At 45.5% G+C, this 21940-nt stretch overlaps 1 protein-coding gene across 2 annotated transcripts; it reads left to right on the top strand.

Moving 5' to 3' along the window:
- The first annotated feature begins 1965 nt into the window (after positions 1–1965).
- LOC124502362 (prostaglandin F synthase 1-like) lies at positions 1966–18093 on the top strand. 2 transcript variants are annotated; one of them, XM_047066988.1, is made up of 9 exons: positions 1966–2052; positions 3766–3933; positions 7530–7646; positions 8588–8665; positions 9660–9782; positions 13309–13418; positions 14126–14291; positions 14845–14927; positions 17769–18093. In XM_047066988.1, the coding sequence occupies exons 1-9, from the start codon at positions 1966–1968 to the stop codon at positions 17809–17811; spliced, it is 975 nt and encodes a 324-aa protein (XP_046922944.1). In that variant the 3' UTR covers positions 17812–18093. The 2 variants fall into 2 exon arrangements, with proteins under 2 accessions (XP_046922944.1, XP_046922943.1); XM_047066987.1 differs by lacking the exon at positions 17769–18093 and adding an exon at positions 15115–15196.
- The last annotated feature ends 3847 nt before the right edge of the window (positions 18094–21940 follow it).

The following is a 21940-nucleotide window of genomic DNA, read 5'->3' as shown; positions in this document are numbered from 1 at the left end:
GATAAGACATGATAGACTATTGAGAGCCTGATCATTTGCTTAGGAAGTTTTCAGCGAAGTATCACAATACTGTCACTGATGAGTGAGCTAGGAATTTTCATGCTCTGGTGATCAGAGGGTAAACATTGATGGGGCAAAGCCTTTTGAGAAAGTGACTTGGAAATGTCAGAGCAGAGCCTATATATGTGTGTGTAAATATATATATATATATTTACACACACATATATAATTTTAATACTTAATAATTTTCCGTATCATTATAGAACATGAATAAAAATCATTATACACATATTTGTAAAACTACTATTTAGGTGGTCTGTGTGCTTTCTGTTGCTACACATACAAGGCAGATAACGCCTAGATTTCAATTGTTCTTTTAGTTTATCAATTCAAACTTAGAAACAAAGGTAGGCACAGGGTTAAAGTTTCATTAAATAGTTTAAGAACAAAATTAATCACAGGAGGCTGTACGGCTCAGTCAGTTAAGTGTCTGACTTCAGCTCAGGTCATGATCTCACGGTATGTGAGTTCGAGCCCCGCATCGGGCTCTCTGCTGTCAGAGCAGAGGCCGCCTCAGATCCTCTGTTTCCCTCTCTCTGCCCCTCCCCTGCTCATGCGTGTGTGTGCTCTCTCTCTCTCTTGCTCTCTCTCAAGTAAGTAAATAAACATTTTAAAAAGAACAAAATTAACCAAAGATTAATCATTCTGAGACCGTGATAGAATAATACAAATGCATTGGGGTTGTCAAATTCAACTCAAAATGGATTAAAGACTTAAATGTAAGACCGTAACTTTAAAACTCTGGGGTAAAACATAGGAGAAAATCTTAATGACATTGACCATGATATCTTGAATAAGACACCAAAAGTACAGGCAATAAGACCAAAAATAAACAAGTGGGGCCACATCAAACCAAAAAGCTTGTGCACAGCAAAGGAAACCATCCACAGAGTGAAAAGGATTCTTTGGATTGGAAGAAAATATTTGCAAACCCTATATTTGATAAGAAGTTCATCTCCAAAATATATAAGGAATTCCTACAACGCGTTAGCAAGGAAAACTAATGACCAGTTCAAAAGTGGGCAAGGACTCGAGTAGACATTCCTCCAGAGAAGATCTACAAATGACCAACAGGTTTATGAACAGATGTTTATGAACATCACTCATCACTCAGGGAAATGCAGACCAAAACCACACTATCACCTCATACCTGTCAGGATGGCTATTGACAAAAAGTAATGCGTAACAAGTGTTGGAGAAGATGCTGAGAAACTGGAGTTGTCATGAATTAGAGTGTAAATAGTACGGCCATTTTGGAAAACGCTTGGTGGTTTCTCAGAACATTAAACACAGGTTTGTTCTATGACTCAGTAATTCCACGCCTACGTACATACCCAAGAGAATTGTAAACGTATGTCCACACAAAAACTTGTGCAGGAATGTTTACAGAAGCATTATTCATGATAGGCGAAACGTGGGAAAAGCCAAATGTTTGTCAACTGAAGAAGGGATAACCCACACGTGGTATACCCATACAAAGGGATGTGATTTAGCCACAACGAGGAAGGAAACACCAAAACACGATACAACATGGATTGGCATCGAAAACAATGGGCTAAGTGAAAGAAAGCAGCCACGAAAGGCCACGTGGTGTATGTACATAAGATTTCCAGGATAGGCAAATCTGTTGAGGCAGAAAGTGTTTGCCGGCAGTTGAAAGGAGCAAGGAATGGGGTGTTGTTTCTAGGAGGATGGTGTTTAGTGGAGGACGATGAAAATGCTCTGAAATTGTGTACTGGTAACAACTCCATGAGTAGACTAAAACCTGCTGAAGCGGATGAATTCGAGGGGGTGATTTTATGGTATGTGACTTCTATCTCATTAAAGCTGTTAAAAAATAACAATTACGCTATTTTCTTCCCTCTGCAGATTTCTTTTAATAAAAAGCCAGAAGAGTGGAAAGAGATGAGCTCAGTGAAACTCTACTCTGTAAAGCTGAACGATGGGTTCTTCATGCCCATGCTGGGATTTGGCACCTCTGCTCCTAATAAGGTAGTCACTGTGGCCTCGGAGACAGAGGGGTGGCGGACGTGGGTCCTTATCAGAACCAGAATTGGGGAAATGCAGGCGGGCCTCATTTTATTTGTTCGTAAGATGCTTCTCTCCAGGTTAGGTTATTTAGGGCATGAAGTCAGTGATTTTCAAATTTTCATCAGCATGAAAACACTGAGGTTCTTGTTAAAAATGCAGATTTGGAGGCCGTACCTACAAAGGCTCCGAATGAGTAGATCTGGGATAAGGCTCAAAAATCCACATTTCTAATGAGCTACCAAGTGACTCTGACGCTGCTTGTTCGACAGTCACACGTGGCATACTGCTATATCAAGGGGCAGGGGAGCGTGCCATCTGTCAGCCACGCAGGGGTGGGTGAGGCCGTTTCTGGTACTCCCACCAGCTGTCCAGCTGTAGCCATTCACCATCTGTTGCAATGAATGAAACCCAGGTGTCATGATCACCACTTGTCGGAGACTTGATGGCAAGCTTGCTTGTGATGAAGTTTCTCTGTAACGTCTGCTGTCCAAGCGGTCCCTGTCCACCAACACGCGTAGACTATCTAGAGAAATCTCGGCCGCTGAATGTTCTGGAGAGAGTCAAGATTAAAGTTAGAGAAAGTGCTGGTGGTCTGGAGGGGAAATAGTCTGGTAGAGGCCAAGTTGTTAATACTATTCCCTGGGGGCACTTGGAAATTCTCTGTTTGGAACCCTGAACTCCATGCGTGTTTCTCATTTGAACATTTCCAACTTACAAGAGCACATCTTCAGTGGTTCCTAGTGGAGGAGCTTATAATTGTTTAAGGAAAGTTGTAGGATCGACTCCCCAACACGAGAGCCACATGGTGGGTAATGCTGAGGACTTCAGCAAGGGCACTGTCACCAAAGGTTGCTTTTACTTGGACTCTTGGCTCTTAAATCCGGGGTACCAATTAACTAGTCGGGAATTACAGATTAAAAAATATACCCAGGAGACATTTTAAGTGAGGTAGAAGTGGGCGATGGTGAGGGGAAATTATGGAGAAGGTCTAAAGTCCAGCCTGGTGGGCCAGCAGAACAGTAGGCAGCTAAAAATAAAATAACAAGTTGTGAAAGGGCAAAAGTCACATGCGGACCAACTTAGCAACCACCACAGCAAAACCAATTATGAGACATTTTGCATAAAAAAAATAGTTGATTTTCTTTTACATTTCTGCTCCTCCTCAAATATTGCTTGAAGCGCTTCTCCAAGTTTACATCGGTAAATCATTAATTTATGCTGTGTAAAGTCACACCTTCACTGCATTGACAGATAGCTCTGAGCATTAGACTTCTGGATTGCAACCGGTTTAACTGGATTGCAACCGGTTTAACGGTCTCTCACAGAGTGAGTTAACTTGGGACCGTCAACCGATAGATTGTGTAAATCCACACATGATGTAAATCCAGGGGCGGGAGGGTTAAACCCAGTGACGAGCTAGACCAGCTCATGGGCTCACAAGATCTGATGGTGAGCACCTTTTCCTAATATTCATGGCTTGAAGTCAGCCATGGTGGGAGTATTTACACCATAGATCGTTAAACATCTACCACTGGGTATAAGTCCACATTCAGCTCTGTCACCTCTAGCTCTTAGCCCTTAGAAAAACAATAGGTTCTGCTAAATAGCTCCGCTGGTGGGATTGGCCATCTGTTCCTGAATCAAGTAGGTCTTTGTCTTTCTGTGGTCTTCTAGGTTGCTAAGAGTGAGGTGGAAGAGGCTGTCATGAGAGCAATCGATGTAGGCTACCGCCATTTTGACTCCGCTTACTTGTATCTAAATGAAGAAGAGATTGGGAGGGCCATCCGGAAGAAGATCGCTGATGGCTCTGTGAAGAGAGAGGACGTATTCTACACTTCAAAGGTTCTGTGTATAGTTCCCTATGTATCTGTGAAAAGCTCACTCTTAGCTGAAGAGTTTCTCGGTGAAGTTCTCCTCTTATTGGTTACATTTTCATTCCCACAGACCTTGCACTGTAAGAAGGTATATGCTGAAGGTGGGGTACATGCTGGCAAGGGATGTGGGTTCCAACTTCTTCAAGCCTTAGGCCTCATATCTCAACCTATGGCATGGTCAATAGACATCCCATGTCTCTTTCCTATGAAGTGGGAAGATAATACCACAGAACTGCTATGAGGATGAAATTAATGTTTGTAAACGTACTTAGATTTTTTTTTTAACTTTGGAGCCATTTTCTCCTACTATTTTTCATTTCTACTGATAGTATAGCTGAAACAAATAAAAGAACTTACGGATTTAAGTCAGACTGGAAAGGAACCCAGGAAGAATTTTCTCCAATGGTGTTCATGGAGCTGACTACTACTACAACCAGATATTTAAATATGAGGCGAAGTGACCCATGAAGAGAGAGTTGAGGTCCATACAAGTGAATTCTAGGCAGGAAGGGAATTTCTTCCTTCTTGCTCCACGGTATGAAGCTCTCTGAACGACTGTGTTAGATGTGGTATCACTATTGCTCTCTTGTCTGTTTATCTCCCTTCCATAGGGAGGGAGCCTTAGCAATTTTGATGGATTTTCCTTAGATTTTTACTTCCTAAAATAAGCTGACTAAAGTACCCTCCCCCCGAAATTCCTATAGGTCCTACTTTTCTTTGGAACACTTAATACATTCAAAATGCAATTTCCTGAATCACAACTGCTTGAGGTTCTTGTTAAAAATGTAATTTCCCAGGGGCGCCTGGGTGGCTCAGTCAGTTGAGCATCCAGCTCTTGGTTTCGGCTCAGGTCATGAGCTCATGGTAGATGAGTTCGAGTCCCATGTCGGGCTCTGCACTGACAGTGTGGAGCCTGCTTGAGATTCTGTCTCTCCCCCTCTCTCTACCCCTCCCCTGCTTGTGTGCACTCTCTCTCTCTCTCAAAACAAATAAACTCGGGAAAAAAAATGCAATTTCCCAGCCAAAATCTCCAGATATTGTGATGTAATATGTTGGAGGTAGAACCCAGGAATGTGTTTCATAATTCCTTTACATTCTAAAGTTTGAGACCCCCTGTGTTGGGCCGTATTTTTCCTTTCCTACATCGTTGTCTTAATTCAGTATGAAACAGAAGCTATGAGGAAAAAGAGTTTAGGAGCTAAGCAGGATGCTTCGTCGCTTCCCAATGACCACAAGTGTCACTTTCCAACGACTGCAAGTGGGTTTGTAGTTGTTGCTCATTTTCCCTTTCATTCATTTCTTCTAGAGATTCTTTTTTTTTTTTTTAAGCTGTATAAAATTGTTTTTATATGGTTCCCCCTTAGGCTAAAACCAGGCAGCAAGCCCCTGGTTACATAGACCATATTAAAATTAAACAATTATATTTTATTGAAGAGGAGTTAAAATCAAGCATTTTTGTTATTGAAGCGTAGTTGACATACAAGGTTCTGTTAGTTCCAGACGCACAACATGGTGGTGTGACGAGTCTGTACATTACACAGCGCTCGCCACGATAAGTGTGGTCACCATACAGCGTCATTGACAACATCCCTCATTTGTCATGACTTCCTTATTTTATGACTAGAAATTTGTACTTCTTGATCCCCTTCACTTAGTTCACCCCTCCCCTTACTCTCCTCCCTTCTGGGAACAACCAGTTTTTCCTCTATATTTATGAGTCTGTTTCTGTTTTTTGTTTGTTTGTTCTTTCGTTTGCTTGGTTTTTTAGATTTCACATATAAACGAAGTCTGGCATTTTTCTTTCTCTGTCTGATTCATTTCACTTAGCATAATACATTCTAGTCACAAATGGCAAGATCCCATTCTTTTTTATGGCTGAGTAATATTCCACTCTTTATATGTACGAATGTATATATCACACCTTTTTTATCCATTCATCTACCCGTAGATATTTGTATTATTTCTGTATCTTGGTTATTATAAATAATGCCACAATAAATACAGGGATGCATATGTCTTTTTGAATTAGTGTTTTCATTTTCTTTGAGTAAATTCCCAAAAGTGGAATTATAGTTGTGGATCATATGGTATTTCTGCTTTTAATTTTTTGAGGAACCTACCTCGGTACTGGTTTCCACAGTGGCTGCACCAGTTTACATTCCCATCAACAATGCCCCAGGGTTCCCTTTCCTCCACATCCTTGTGAACACTTGTCATTCTAGTCTTTCTGATACTAGCCATTCTGACAGGTGTGAGGTGATACCTCATTGTGGTTTTGATTTGCATTTTCCTGATGATGAGTGATGCTGAGCATCTTTTCATGTGTCTGTTAGCCATCTGTACATCTTATTTGGTAAAATGTCCATTCAGGTTCTCTGCCATTTTTAATCAGATTAGTTTGTGTTTTTGGTGTTGAGTTGAATAAGTTCTTCATGTAGTTTTTGATAGAAACTCCTTGTCAGATTTATCACTTGCAAATACCTTCTCCCCTTTGTGTAGGTTGCTTTTTTGTTTTGTTGATGGTTTTCTTTGCTGTGAAAAAGCTTTTTATTTTGATGCATCCCCAATAGTTTATCTTTGCTTTTGTTTCTCTTGCCTCAGGAGACCTATCCACAAATATATTGTGAAGGCCATTGTCCAAGAGGTCACTGCCTGTGTCTTCTTTTAGGAGTTTTATGGTTGCAGGTCTCACATTTAGGTCTTTAACCATTGTGAGTTTATTTTTTGTGTGTGTATGATGAAAGACAGTGGTCCAGTTTCATTCTTCTGATGTTGCTGTCCAGTTTTCCCAACATCATTCGTCTTTTTCCCATTGCATATTCTTGCCTCCTTTGTTGTAGATTAATTGACCATATACGCATGGATTTGTTTCTGAGCTCTCTATTCTGTTCTGTTGACCTGTGCATCTGTTTTTGTGCCAGTGCTGATTGCTTTGATTACTACAGCTTTGTAGTATATCTTGAAGTCTGGGATTATGATGCCTCCAGTTTTGTTTTTCTTTCTCAAGGTCGCTTTGGCTATTCAGGGTCTTCTCTGGTTCCATACACATTTTAGGATTGTTTGTTCTAGGTATGCAAAAATATATGCTATTTGTATTTTGATAAGGGTCGCATTCAATCTGTGGACTGCTTTGAGTAGTAGGGACATTTTAACAATATTTGTTCTTCCAGTCCACGAGCATGGGGTAGCTTTCCATTTGTTTGTGCCATCTTTAATTTCTTTCATCAATGTCTTCCAATGTTCAGAACACAAGTCTTTTACCTCCATGGTTACATTTATTCCTAGGGATTTTATTGTTTTTGGTGCAATCGTAAATGGGATTGTTTTCTTAATTTCTTTTCCCACTACTTCCTTATTAGTGTATAGAAATGCAACATATTTCTGTATATTAATCTTGTATCCTGCCACCATACAGAATTCTGAATTTATTAGTTCTGATAGTTTTTTGGTGGAGTCTTTATATACTGTCTGTCATCTGTAAATAGTGACAGTTGTGCACTTTATTAATTTCTCCTAAAGATTCTGAAAGAAAGAATCTCATACCTTCCCTTTCAACCGTTGCAGGTGTGGGGAACCTTTTTACGTCCAGAATTGGTTCGAACCAGCTTGGAAATATCGCTGAGGAAACTTCAGTTGAGCTATGTGGATCTTTATCTTATACATATCCCAGTACCTTTGAAGGTTAGCGAAAGTTCTTTTACTTTAATCATCAACGTAAAAATTAATAGCTGAATACAAGAGAGGATATAGTTTGTAAAAATGAGGAAAAAAATACGTAATACTTTAAGCTTCCCCCCCCTTTTTTTCTGCCGCAAAAGTCCCATCTCAGCCCCAGAGTGTAAGAGTTCACTGGCTTTCAATATCTTTGCTTCGATCTTGCAAATGCATTGTCTGTATTTTCAAGACCCCACAGTCCTGGGGGCACCTGGGTGGCTCAGTCGGTTAAGCGTCCGACTTCGGCTCAGGTCATGATCTCACGGTTCGGGGTTCAAGCCCTGCGTCTGACTCTGTGCTGACAGCTCAGTGCCTGGAGCCTGTTTCAGATTCTGTGTCTCTCTCTCTCTCTCTCTGCCCCTCCCCCACTCGCGCTCTGTTTCCCTCTGTCTCAAAAATAAACATTAAAAAATTTTTTTTTTTAATAATAAAAAAAAAAAAGACCCCATGGTCCTGAATGTCCACCTCATACCCACTCGTGTCTGGGGAGTGTCCCGATATGGAGACCAGCTGAGGTATAGGAAATTTAATGATGAAACTCAACCCTCCAGATGCTCACGAGTCGCTCTACTGTGTGACCACCTCCAGGTGTAAAGCAGGGGTAAGAGCAGCTTATCTCACGAGAATCCAAGGCCAAGGTGCCTGTTGAGCCGTGGCATCACTGTAGCCTCTCTCTAGGATGGGGTCTTGGGTGTCCCAAGTTGTCTGTGACATGATGTTTAGCAGCTAAAACCTTTCTAGGAGGTATACTCCCTCAATGTACTTTCTCTGTCTTCAGCCTAACCTTACAATTCCTTTCAAGAATGAGAATAGGTTGTTGCATTAGCCTCAAGGTCTGTAGGCTCCCGACAGCTTGGCTGAGGCCGAACACAGCTTTGTACAACCTCTCTTTCTTCCCCGTGTCCCAGCCTGGGGAAGAGCTCTTCCCAAAGGACGAACACGGAGAACTCATTTTCGACACAGTGGATCTCTGTGCCACGTGGGAGGTGAGTACGGCTCTGAATAGCTACGTCTCTGACGTTGGGGGAGAGAGGCTGGACAGGGGATTCAGGAAACGTGGACCTCGTCCAATTCCGCCCCCAGGTAGACTTGGGTGAGTCCCCGGATGTCCCTCTGCCTCCGTTTCACATCTCCCGCATTAGATAGTTCAGCAAGTGCTTACCGAGTGCCTGTGGTGTACTCAGTACTGAGTGTGTTTAAGTGCTCAGGCCACACTGGTGAACAAACCAAGGTTTCCAGCCCCACGGACTGGCAGGTGCTACGGCAGCGTGGGGGGATGTATGAGAAGATAAAGCTGATGAGGGAGCTGAGAACGCCAGGGCAGGCCTGGGACACAGAGGGACAACAAAAGCAGAGTGGGCAGGGCAGGCCTCGCTGACAAGGTAACACTGGGCGAAGCTTTGCAAGAAGCGAGGGAACCGACTGTGTAGTATCCGGAGGAAGAGCGATACGGGCGTAAAGAAGGCCGAGGCCAAGTTTTTAAGGCGGGAGAGAACCTGTCATGTTCAAGAGCAGCAACGAGGCACGTGTGACGGGAACAGAGGGAACTTGGTGACCCTCATGGGAAAGGGGGTCGAAGAGAAAACAGGGAGCCACAGTCGGGGGGACGGTCTGGCCCCTTCCTGCCTCCCACGCCGCACAGGCTCCACTCCCTGTGCGCCTGGCCCTCGCTGTGACTTTGCTCGAGTTTTTCTAGGTGTCCGGCCAAAAACCGCACCGGCTCCTTGAGCTGGGTCCTGCACCCCTCGCCTTCTTATCTTGCTCCGTCTTCTTGCCCTTTTTCTCCTATTATTTTATTTTTCATTCTCCTCCTACCCGGTTAATCCCTGTCTCGTTTGTTGACATCCGCAGCTTTCAAGGCTTCCCCTGTCCTGTGTCGTATTCTCTCCCACCCCGAGCCCCCTCTCTCGGCACCATCCCTGTTTCCGTGCTTCCCCAGCCAGCTGCAGGGACCACTCCTCACAGCCCCTTCCTCCCCAGGCCATGGAGAAGTGTAAGGATTCAGGGCTGGCCAAGTCCATCGGGGTGTCCAACTTCAACCGCAAGCAGCTGGAGAGGATCCTGGACAAGCCCGGCCTCAAGTACAAGCCCGTGTGCAACCAGGTGAGCCCCGTGGACCCGCCCCTCCCCCCCCAACTCTACCCCCTCCTCTTGTGTCATTTCAACGAGGTCACCAGCGGCACCGCCCTCTCCTGAAGAGAACAGAGTTGCATTGCAAGTTGTTGAAGACAGTCCCCAAGGCCAAGTCACTTTGTAAAAAAACACCCGAGGCTCAGGTTGGAGTATAATCTCCTAGGTGTGTAACGGGGGTGGGTCCTAGAAATGTGCAGCTAACAAAGTCTGGATCTTTCTCATCTCTGGTCAGTAAAGTTGGAGCCCTCCTGTGGAAAAGAAAACAGGTAATTCTTTTGAGTTCTGTGTCATGAGATAACCACTGAGCCCTGATGGTACAAAATCAGCCCCCGACATTGAACTTAGAAATGCTCAAAATAGTGAATTTATTTAAAAAATGGTAAATTTGGGGCGCCTGGGTGGCTCAGTCAGTTAAGCATCCGACTTCAGCTCAGGTCACGATCTCGCGGTCCGTGAGTTCGAGCCCCGCGTCGGGCTCTGGGCTGATGGCTCAGAGCCTGGAGCCTGCTTCGGATACTGCGTCTCCCTCTCTCTCTGCCCCTCCCCTGTTCATGTTCTGTCTCTCTCTGTCTCAAAAATAAATAAAACGTTAAAAAAAATTTTTTTTTAAATAATAAAAATAAATAAATAAATAAAAAATGATAAATTTAGGGGTGCCTGGGTAGCTCAGTTAAATCATCTGACTCTTGACTTTGGCTCAGGTCATGATCTCATGGTTCGTGAGTTCGAGCGCCGCATCGGGCTCTGCACTGACAGCGTGGAGCCTGCTTGGGATTTTCTTTCTCTCTTTCAAAATACATAAATAAACTTAAAAAAAAAAAAAGATAAACCCACTTTAATAAGCCACGCATTGGGGCGCCTGGGTGGCCCAGTCGATTGAGCGTCCAACTTCGGCTCAGGTCATGATCTCGCGGTTCGTGAGTTCGAGCCCCGTGTCAGGCTCTGTGCTGACAGCTCAGAGCCTGGAGCCTGTTTCAGATTCTGTGTCTCCCTCTCTCTCTCTGACCCTCCCCTGTTCATGCTCTGTCTCTCTCTGTCTCAAAAGTAAATAAACGTTAAAAAAAAAAATTAAAAAAAAAAAGCCACGCATAAACTTCCTGATCTTGGACAATTATGGAAGAAATTGTGAGCACGGAAGTGAGTGGCCACACTTCTGTCCTCGGGAGGGTCCACATTCACCCTGGCTTTATCTTATCTCCTTCTAAACTTCTTACATGAAGGCTGACAGAGAGTGACAGCCAATCCATGTATTAAATATTAGTGAGGCTTGTTTTTTCTCTTATTTATAGATGAAGAATACAAATAAGAATTCTGAAAAGTTGTATTTTGTGTCCCTTGGGAGGTTTACCTCCACCTTGGGGATCGTCAGTCTAGAGAAAGTAAAGAAACTGGTTTTGCCTGGGGTCATGGTGAAGAATTAAGGAAGAAGCCATACGTTGCCCTGGGTTCTACAGAGCGAACGGACCACGGCCAAGCTTAGACTGATTGGCTGGTGGGAAGTTTACGTGGGCCTGAGAAGCTTGAACAGAGGACAGTTCATCGTGATCCGAGGGGTGATCTGAGTGGATGGCAGTTCAGGTCAGGTGGCTTGGTCTTGTTCCCTGAATACAATAAATCACCCTTCCTCCCGCTCCGTGTTCATGCCCGAGACAACCGTGACACAGACAGGTCATTTGCACGTGATGGCTGAACCAGCCCCAGGAAGCCAGCACCGGGCCCTTCCTGCACACGGTGCTGGGAAATACAGTTCAAGTGGGGCCGAAGTCGGGCTGCTTGCTTCTCGTCAATCCCTGCTCATTCTTTTTTTTTTTTAATTAATTTTTTTAACGTTTATTTATTTTTGAGACAGGGAGAGGCAGAGCATGAATGGGGAGGGTCAGAGAGAAAGGGAGACACAGAATCCAAAACAGGCTCCAGGCTCCGAGCTGTCGGCACAGAGCCCGACGCGGGGCTTGAACTCATGGACTGCGAGATCATGACCTGAGCCAAAGTCAGACGCCCAACCGACTGAGCCACCCAGGTGCCCCAATCCCTGCTCACTCTTATTGAGTCACCAGAGTCAGAGCAGAGGCAGCGAGAAAGGCGTGTGGCAAAAAGTGCATGTGCACACTCGCAGTTTGGGGTCTGGCCCGAAAGGAGCTCGGGAGTTGTTGCTTGTGTCCTTATAATAAGAAGAGCTGAATAAACCAAGAACGAGCAACTCTTTTTAGATCCATCAGAGAGTTGAGGTCACAGAGCCAGCTGCCGGCCAGAAAACTGGAGAGAGATAGGCTGATACAGAGAATCGCGGTTTGCCAGGAACGAAAAGGCCGCCAGGGTCACTATGGGGCAGGAAGATGTGGAACAGCAGCTCCGGAGTTACTGGAGCCTCAGCGTCAAGTCTGAGAGCTAACATCTCTAGGGGGCTCCTCAATGGGCCTGTCCCCAGGCTCTGAGTTTTACCTCCAGAAGCCCTACCAGGTTTTCGCACTGAACACTAGAGAAAAATCCAGTAGCCATCTTGAAAAATAGTCAAGACATTCCGTTTTCTTCAGGCCCCCCCTGCAACGGACACCATGACGCTAGAGCCTGCCCGCCTAGGGTTTTACGTGAGTCTAACCCGTGTCATGGAAGGGGAAATAGCCAAGGCCAGCCCGAGAATCAACAAATTGAGCTGAGCTGGCCCCTAGCCCACCCATCCCGTGGCCGGGGTGACCCACATACGTCTTGACCCACATATGTCTGGGTGTCCAGGTCCCCTACACAGAAAGGACGATGACTGTACCCCTGATTATCTTTTACGGCACAGAAGCCCCTCTCACCGGTAGGGTGTGCGGGTCACAACGCTAGTAACAGCTTCTGACTAGTCACAATGAGCAACGTATTTCCGCTCGATGATCAAAGGGCCAGAAGCCCCCGAGCCCTGTACACATGGTACAAGACTGGGCTTGGGGAAGGGAACAGGTGCAGTGACGTAGAGCAGGGCCGGTGTTTGAAGTCTCCAAGGGTCAAGCAGAGACATCACAACACACTGTGGTGGGAAAGACGAACGCGCTCTGGTTTCTGAAGCTGAAGACTGACCTCACGGAAAGTCAGTCACACGTGAAGGATGAGTGGCTGGTTTCCAGGCGTGGCAGCTGTGAAGGGAAGAGGTCAGGGTAAGGGACTGAGAACGAAGAACGAAGAACGAAGAAAGGCAGGGGCTGCTTCTCGTTGGACAGAGCGACGCGCAAGGGGGAGCCAAGGCCAGCCCCGTGGTCTCCTGTCCGAGAGACTGAGCGTGTCTGTTGACCTCCTGATCTGACTTGTCTGTCATGAGCACCAAGCCCGTTTCTCGGTACTGCTCTGCTGTCCGTGGGCGGTAATTGGAGGGTAAGTCTCTTGTCAGTTCCCCTGGCCCAGCTGTGGGTGACGGCCGTGTGTTCCCCGTGTTGCCGGACCGCCCGGATATGTTTGCTGTCATGCAATACAGCACTTTATGTTCCTGGAATCCAACCCTTCTGCTTGCTTTCTGCAGGTGGAGTGTCACCCTTACCTCAACCAGAGCAAACTGCTGGAGTTCTGCAAGTCCCACGACATCGTCTTGACTGCGTACGCGGCCTTGGGGTCCAACTCAGGGAAGGAATGGTAATGACCTCTCTGCACTTATTCTAATCACGGACACTGTCCCTTCTGGAGTCATCGCTCAACCTTCCGGGGCAGATGAGCGGTAGACGGCAGGAATAGTCTGTCTTTGCCAACCCTTTAACTAGCCTACTTTGTAGGGACTCGATAAGACAGTGTTAAATAATAAAATCACTGATTAGAACGTTCACCCAGTTCAAAAGCTTTGGGTTTAGAGAGTGGCAAAGGGAGCCCGGGCCACGATTCGAACACTTGATAGTTGAGGGACGTGAGACAAGTAAGAGCTTCTGTGAGTTTGGGTTTCTTTATCTCTTGAAGAGGAGTATAAAAATGCTCCTCTTAGCACTTGACGAAGCAGATAATTAGTTGAAAGCATTATTGAAATAGCAACTTCTTAGAAAACAGTTGGTTTATTTATTATAATGGAGATTATCGGGTCTTAGTTGGGACAAAAATTTTGTCCTCTTGGCTTATCCAGTCTTTTACCGAATTTCTCAGAAACGTGTAAAAAACGAGCAAATACCTGAGAGTCCCTTTCTGCCTGCCTCTCTCTGGTCCTTCTTCTTTGGATTGGCCAAAAGAAGCAAAAACAGATGTTGAGACAGCCAGAGGGTAATCGGGCGGATTTCCAGAGGATGGAACCCACCCAGCCGTCCCACGTAAGGTGGACATACAGCCTCGGACACATTGCACCTCTGCCTCCCTTCCAGGCTGAGCAAGAACAACCCAGTTCTCCTGGAGGATCCAGTGCTCAGTGCCATTGCTGCATGGCACAGGCGAACCCCAGCCCAGGTGGCCCTGCGCTACCAGCTGCAGCGGGGGGTGGTGGCCCTGGCCAAGAGCTTCAAAGAGGCGAGAATTCGGGAGAACTTCCAGGTACACGGGAGGGCTGTGGGCGGCAGGGGACTGGTGGAGGCACCTCGTCTCCCTCTGGTCTGGGTCATCGGCGAGGCACCCAAGGTCTATTTGGGCCAAGCTCACCTCCTTGCCTACGCTACGCACGCGAGTGCGGTGTCTAACTATCCCCCCCCCCCATCTGCTGCAGGGAGGGAACGAGGAAGTGGGAAAGAAACCAAGAAGGTCAGCTTTGAGTCTCAGTCCTGTTTTTTCGCCCAACAGTATGGCCTTGATTTCTTCAGCTGCAGAACGAAGGAGCTAGATGAGATGGGATTTAGGCTTGAAAGGGTGTAGGATTCCTTTGCTGCGGCCACAGTCACCCACCCAGAGCCCCCGAGGGTGATCTGAGTTCAAACAGCCAAGGAGACACACTCCTGACTCTCGTTTGGAACGAGCCCCCAGGTTCATGACAACCGTCTTGTAAAACCTACGTACATTCCTACGTAAATGTGTGTCTGGGTTGGGGGAGGGAGGAGAAGCGGACAGTAATTGCTGCAGGGAAACTGAGTCCATCTTCTCACCTTTCTGACAGGTTCTGGATTTCCAGTTGACACCAGAGGACATGGAAAGTCTAGACAGTCTAAACAGGAACATTCGCTATTTTGTAGATCCTTTGTAAGTAGCTCCTTCTACCGTAGACCCTGGGGAGCGGGACGGAGAAGAAGTCCAGTTATTCCAATCCACAAAGGGGTTGCCTCCTCTTGGAGGAAAGCGGCTGGGAAACACTGTCTCTTCCAGCCCTTCCGTCCCCCTTTCCCTCGGGACTCTAATGTCCTGTGTCCCGACCCTGCTTGCGTTCCAGAGTCAACCGATGTGATGGCGTCCTTTGCGGGCACCCTCAACTAATGCCTCTCTCCCTCTGCCTTACTCATCGGTCTACATGAAACCTGGTTAAATCCCACTGTCTGCCTCCATCGTCAGTTTTTCCCTCCCCACGAAGTTATTCCTAGAGGTACTCAAACCTGCTCTCGTCTTTAAAAAAACAAAAATCTCCCTTTGAGCCGACTTCACTCTACATCCCGTTTCTCCTTTCACACGGAAACTTCCTGAAGAAGGCTGTCCTCGCTTCCTCTAGCTTCTCTCTTCCCCTGCTCTTCTGAACCCACGCCAACCAGACATCTGCTGTCCATTTTGCCAAAACTCTTCTCGCCCAGGTCAGCCACGACCTCGTCTTGTTTTAGCAGGAGGAACACTCCTAGAAACACACTCCTGGCTTGCTTCCTGCACAGCCGATCTGGTTTCCCCTCGTCTCCCTGGCCATGTCCCTTGCCGTGTTCTTTGCAGGTTCCTCCCCAGCAGCTCGACCTCTTAACTTTGGCGTGACCAAGGGCGCCATCCTTGGACCCCTTCTCTTTTCTGCCTGCACCCACATCCTCGGTGGTTTTATCTAGTCTCGTGCTTTAAACACCATCTAAATATACACTCCCCCAAATTATACCCGACCCAGACCTGAGCCCTGGACCAAGGTTTGCATATCCCTTTATTCAACGACACTTGGGTGTGTGATAGGCATCTCAAAACCTGTCGTGTCTACACTGAGCTCCCAGTGGCAACTGCTCGCAGGGGCCCCCACCACACGCACCACGAACAGGCTCACACCGAGGTCTTCCGGCTCAGGTAGGCAACTGGCTGCCATCTGTTCTCCCGGCCTCTGTACCCGACGTCCATGCCCAGCAGCCAGAGTGATGGGCACCCCTCTTCTTGACATCCGGTAGCCTGTGGCGCTCAGGGAGAAGACCACCTTCCTTACAGCACCCGCAAGGGCCAGCAGGACGCTGCCTCCCTGGCCGTCTGCGTCCACGTCCTTCTACTGTGCCCCGCTGACCCCATGCAGCCCGGTGGCCTCCTGGCCGTCCCTCTCATACACCTGTGCCAGGGACCGTTCTCTCTCTGCCTGCGACACTCTTCCTCCCGCTCCTTCACCACGTTCACGTCCGCACTCAGGGCTCACCTCCGTGACACCTTGTCTGTCACCCTTCCTAAAAACGCAACCCTCTCTCTCTGTTCTGCGTTTTTGTGTTGATAGTCCTCATTAGCATACCATCCAGGTTCTTGATTTACGTTGCTTATTTTCTGTTTACCTCGATTGAAATGCTAGATTCCCAGGGTGGGATTTTTAAAATTCTGTCTCCCTGAGTGATAAACACTGGTTGAATGAATGATATCGTAAAACGATAGAGAGGGAAGGGTAAGGGAGGGTGGAGACCCAGGCAGTCATGCTTAGCGATATCAGCAATTTTAATCAATATCGATAGTGATTTAGCACTTTATGGCTCAAAATTTTATATATATATATATATATAGAGAGAGAGAGAGAGAGAGAGAGAGGGAAAGAGAGAGGGAGGGAGTTTACCTACCTCTCAAAATTATATATATTTATATATATATAAATATATAAACATATATATATACAGAGAGAGAGGGAGGGAGTTTACCTACCTCTCAAAATTATATATATTTATATATATATAAATATATAAACATATATATATATACAGAGAGAGAGGGAGGGAGTTTACCTACCTCTCAAAATTATATTTATATATATATATATATATACACACATATATATAAACATATATATATATATATATATATATACACACAGAGAGAGAGGGAGTTTACCTACCTCTCAAAATTATGTATATATATATATATATATATATATATATATATATGAGGAGTTTACCTACCTTGCTACAATGGAAGTCCCCTAATGAACTGACTTATATCATAATCACTGTATCCATCCCTAGTTCTAATATATAATTTCCCACCAAGTAAAGGCACAGATGAAGTATTTCCAAGTGCTTAAAAGAAATGAAACAAGTGATATTCTTATTACCTTCCTCATCATCACCATGAAATATTTGTTAATTTTATATATTAAACCAGACTGGCATTGTTTTCAAAGAAGCAGAATGCGGGGTCCCTGGGTGGCCTCGTCGGCTAAGCGTCCAACTCTTGATTTCGGCTCAGGTCGTGATCTCAAGATTCATGAGTTTGAGCCCCACGTGGGGCTCCGTGCTGCCAGCATGGAGCCTGCTTGGGATTCTCCCTCTCTCTCTGCCCTTCTCCTGCTCGCACTCTCTCTGTCCCCAAAATAAATAAACTTTTTTTTTTTTTTAAAGGGGCAGAATTCATCTCTGCCCTCTTGGGAGTTTACAGTATCAACACAAATAGCTTAGCTCCTTAAGTTGTAGAATAATACAGTACCTGAAAAAAAAGGCAACATATTGGTTTATTTTTATAGTGTGTTCATGAGCATGGAAGTGTATTTTCTACAGTGTGTTCATTACAGTGTCATGCGATAGTATGCGGTTATTATCAAACCGGTTGGTTTTGTTCCCAAAAGAAAATTACGTTAATTTTCATCCTGAAGCCAATTTAAAAGAAACGTCTCTTTACCCAGCACAGAAACAGTTCCTTGACTAAGACTCTCCTTTTACCTTTTAGATTTAGCCGTCATCCGGATTTCCCATTTTCTGATGAGTGTTAATGGCATTGTCTGTGCTCCCTCCAGAGTTCTTTGATTTGGTTTGATGATTGGCGAACGCCAGGCACTTGGTTTATCCCCTGTTGCTGCCTCGTCAACCACAGTGTGACTCCGCAGGTTAGGAAATGAAAGTCTCTAAACCCAGTCTTTTCCCTCCAAAGTAAATGAGAATATGTTTCAAACAACCTAACCTATCAATGCCCTGACTTTTTAGTCTGTTTTGCTGTTTCCTGTGTCACTGAGGTTAAAATGCTGGTATGCACTGAAGTGATCACAAGGAAAATATAAAGCCCTAAAAAAAAAAAAAAAAAAAAAAACTAACCATTTAGTTATTTCCAAAGTCTAGCTTTTTCCTTGTTCATAAGAATTTTTTTCTCTTTGGCTCTGAGAATTTACCACACTTATACAATTTTATCAGACCTTTTAAAGGGATCTAAAACTCAATTCATAGTAATATAAAAACTGTCATATTTCCACAAAAAAATTAGTCATAATGCCACAAACAAGGAAAGTGTCAAGCTGAGTGAAAAAGGACGACCGAGATCTGAAAATTATCTGATAAAGATTTTAAAGCCACCATTATAAACACTGTTCCAACGAGCAATGACAAACACACTTGGAACTAGTGGAAAGATAGAAAGTTTCAATAAAGAAACAGAAGATATAAAGAATTACAAAATGGAAATTTTAGAGCTGAAAATTACAAGAATCAAAACAAGAAACTCAAAGGATAAACAGAGGGGGCGCCTGGGTGGTCCAGTTGGTTGAGTGTCCAACTCTTCCATTTCAGCTCAGGTCATGATCTCACGGTTTGTGGGCTCAAGCCCTGAGTCAGGCTCTTCGCCGACAGTGGGAAGCCTGCTTGGAATTCTCTCTCCCTCCCTCAAAAATAATTAAACTTTAAGAAAAAGACATTAAGGGACAGAGGAAATAATTAACGTACTGGAAGATAAAACAATATGAATAACCCAACAGGAACAAGAGAGAGAAAGTCAGCTGGAAAAAACAAAACAAAACAAAACAACAGCCTTGTGGACCTTGAAGAAGAACAAAAGTTCTAACATTGTGTCTTTGGAGTAGAAGGAATTTGGAGATGTTGGTAAAAGATACGACTTTTAAGTTATGAGGACCTGATGTTCGGCATGGTAATTACAGTTAATGATATTGGACTGTATAATTGATATTTGCTTAAACACTAGATCGTGAGTGCTTTCACCAAAAAAAAGGTGACCAGGGGCGCCTGGGTGGCTCAGTGGGTTGAATGTCCGACTTCAGCTCAGGTCATGATCTCGTGGTCTGAGTTCAAGCTCCGCGTCAGGCTCTGTGCTGACAGAGCCTGGAGCCTGCTTCCGATTCTGTGTCTCCCTCCCTCTCTCTCTCTGTCTCTCTCTCTGCCCCTCCCCTGCTCATGCTCTGTCTCTCTCTCTCTCTCTCTGTCAAAAATAAGCATTAAAAAAAAAAAGTTAAAAAAAAAAAGTGACCATCGGAGGTGATGGGTGTATTAACTAACCTGATCATGGGAATCATTTCATAATGTCTATGCTTATCAAATCATCATGTTATGCACTTGAAATACATACAGCTTATTTGTCAATTATACCTTTGTTAAATGGGGGGGGGTGGGAGAAGTGGGGGCAGAAACAGAAGAGGGAGGGGAATAGCTATAAAAGGGAACATGAGGACCCTCGTGGTGATGGGCACGTCCTTTCTTGATTGTGGCAAAGGGTTCGCGAAACACACACGTGAAAAAAATCACAGACACGAATCAGTACACAACTGGGGAGGTCCGGATAAGACCAGCGGATTGTGTCAAGGTCCGAACCCTGGCTGTGATGCGGTGCTATGGGTTTTCGGGATGGTAACGTTGGGGGAAACTGAGTAAAGAGTACCTGGAATGTTCTGTATTATTTCTTACAACTTCATGTGAATCTACAATGATCTCAGAATAAAACGTTTGCTTTACAAAATAAGAAACCGGAAAATTGATTCCAGATCCACACCTTCCCTCTCCTTCTGGATTCTTTTCTGATCCCTGGTCAAAAGAACAAAAGAACGTGGGTGAGACTCTAGCCTTAGGCCCTGCCACCAGCCTTTTGTAATCCCAAGAATGTGCTGCTCAGAGCACAACCTGGAGGAAGCGGAATTAAAAACAAGAATAATTTATGGGCCACCTGGTGGCTTAGTGGGTTAAACATCCAACTCGATTTCTGCTTGGGTCATGATCTCACGGTTCATGGGTTCAAGTCCAGCATTGGGCTCTGTGCTGACAGTGCAGAACCTACCTGGGATTCTCTCTCTCTTCCTCTCTCTCTGCCCATCTCCTGCTCATGCCCTCTCTCTCTGAATAAATAGATAAACATTAAAAACAGACAAAAAACCAGGAGTGATTTAGCCCAGCCAGTGAAGCCAGTAACCCGATACACATCCCCTCCCCCTGCTCTGAAATTGAACCATGGGGATGTGAAGCCAGTCGTGGGACTTGACATTGCTAGTTACCAAATGGTGGGATAAATGAGAATTTGGGGTGAGGAATTCAAGAGTCCAAATGAACCCCAGGGGAACAACAATCCTTTCTGGAAACTGTTGTTAAATTCGATTTTTAATTTTCCCCCACATTCAAATGATCAACCATAAATACTTTCCTTTTTTAAAATATATTTTATTTTTTAAAGCTTATTCATTTTTAAGGGGGGTTGGGACAGAGTGAAGGAGGGAACTCCAAGCAAGCCCCCAAACTGGTCAGCGCGGAGCCCGATGTGGGGCTTGAACTCACGAACCACGAGATCATAACCTCACCCGAGATCAAGAATTGGGACACTTAACTGAGCCATCCAGGCGACCCGGACCATAAATACTTTTCTTCAGCAACAGGAACTCTCCGACTTGAGAATATAGAGTTGGGGGTGGGGGGGGGCACTCTTTTCCCTAAACTTCAGTGTCCAAAAGCTCAAATGCTATCAGTTCATAGACACATTTGTAAGGACTTCAAAATAGAATAGTAACTTTGCTCCAGGAGATCTTTATAAATGTCTCGTCCTACTCAAAGTTAGCGAAAGTGTAATTTTTCAAAAAACTTCGCATCTATTGGAGAGCCAAATTTCAAAAATGGTGTCATTGGTAAAGGGGACTGAGAAAGAAGGGCCATGATCTATTAAGAGCAGGGCACCACACGCTTTCTCCATTTGCACCCACGCGTCTTGGGGGGAGTCTTCAGCTCCAGCTGTCTGCCACGAAGACCACGTTTCAAAGGAAACTGCATTTAGAATCAGAACTTCAAATTTCCGTATCACAAAGTTATCGAATCAAGATTAACAAAAAAACAGTAAAGCATATTCACACCATTGCTTCGAAAAGAATTTGTGACCAAACACAATAAATTAGCGAGAACAGAGTTTGGACCATGATTAAATGTCTTTTCAATTTTTTTTATTTCATCTCTGGCTCACCTTAACATTTTTTCTATTTTGAGGGGTGTTTTATGATGTACATAACACATGAGTAAAGAAGTGCATTTACAGAATTATGACCTAAATAAGCACACGGGTACTTGGGTGCAAGTTCCAAAACTTACTAACAGTGGAGGTTCCAGCAAGAACGTGGACTCCAGGGGCGCCCGGGGGGCTCTGTTGACCAAGCCTCCCGACTGGGCTCAGGTCACGATCTCCCAGTTGGTGAGTTCGAGCCCCACATCCAGCTCTGTGCTGACGGCTCGGAGCCCAGAGCCTGCTTCGGATTCTGTGTCTCCCTCCCTCTCTGCCCCTCCCCTGCTCAAACTCTCTCTTTCTCAAAAATAAACATTAAAAACAAAAAAAAATTTTTTTTAAACGATGGACCTCAGTTGAGAGGTCCGTTGGCCCTGCGAGCGAGGCGGGGGAAGGCAGTGCTGTCCCCTGTCACGGAGGCCGTGGGGAGCACGGAGGACCCCGACGGCAGCCCTACGGACCGCTGTTCGCTCGTGCAAGGAGCGGGCGCGCCGGGCCTTTCACCGAAGCGGCTGGGCGCTCGCGGACCAGGTGATGGGCGGGGCGCGCCTCAGGGAGAGCTGCCCCGCCCCCCGCCGCCCCCGCCGCCCCCGCCGCCCCCGCCGCCCCCGCCGCCCCCGCCGCCCCCGCCGCCCCCGCCGCCCCCGCTT

The sequence above is a fragment of the Lynx rufus genome, unplaced genomic scaffold, assembly GCF_022079265.1.
Source record: "Lynx rufus isolate CCGP_SWC_20201006 ecotype Redwood Valley unplaced genomic scaffold, mLynRuf1.p SCAF_7, whole genome shotgun sequence".
Taxonomy (NCBI): domain Eukaryota; kingdom Metazoa; phylum Chordata; class Mammalia; order Carnivora; family Felidae; genus Lynx; species Lynx rufus.
Note: the sequence above shows the minus strand (reverse complement) of the source record. Positions and strands in the feature narration are given on the sequence as shown.

What these genes read in the sequence shown, in the direction of transcription:
- LOC124502362 (XM_047066987.1), top strand. Translation starts at nt 1,966, where the DNA reads ATGAGCTCAGTGAAACTCTACTCTGTAAAGCTGAACGATGGGTTCTTC. An exon ending in ATCTCTGTGCCACGTGGGAG is followed by an intron (nt 8,666 to 9,659) that starts GTGAGTACGGCT and finishes CTTCCTCCCCAG; the next exon opens with GCCATGGAGAAGTGTAAGGA. An exon ending in TCCAACTCAGGGAAGGAATG is followed by an intron (nt 13,419 to 14,125) that starts GTAATGACCTCT and finishes CCTCCCTTCCAG; the next exon opens with GCTGAGCAAGAACAACCCAG.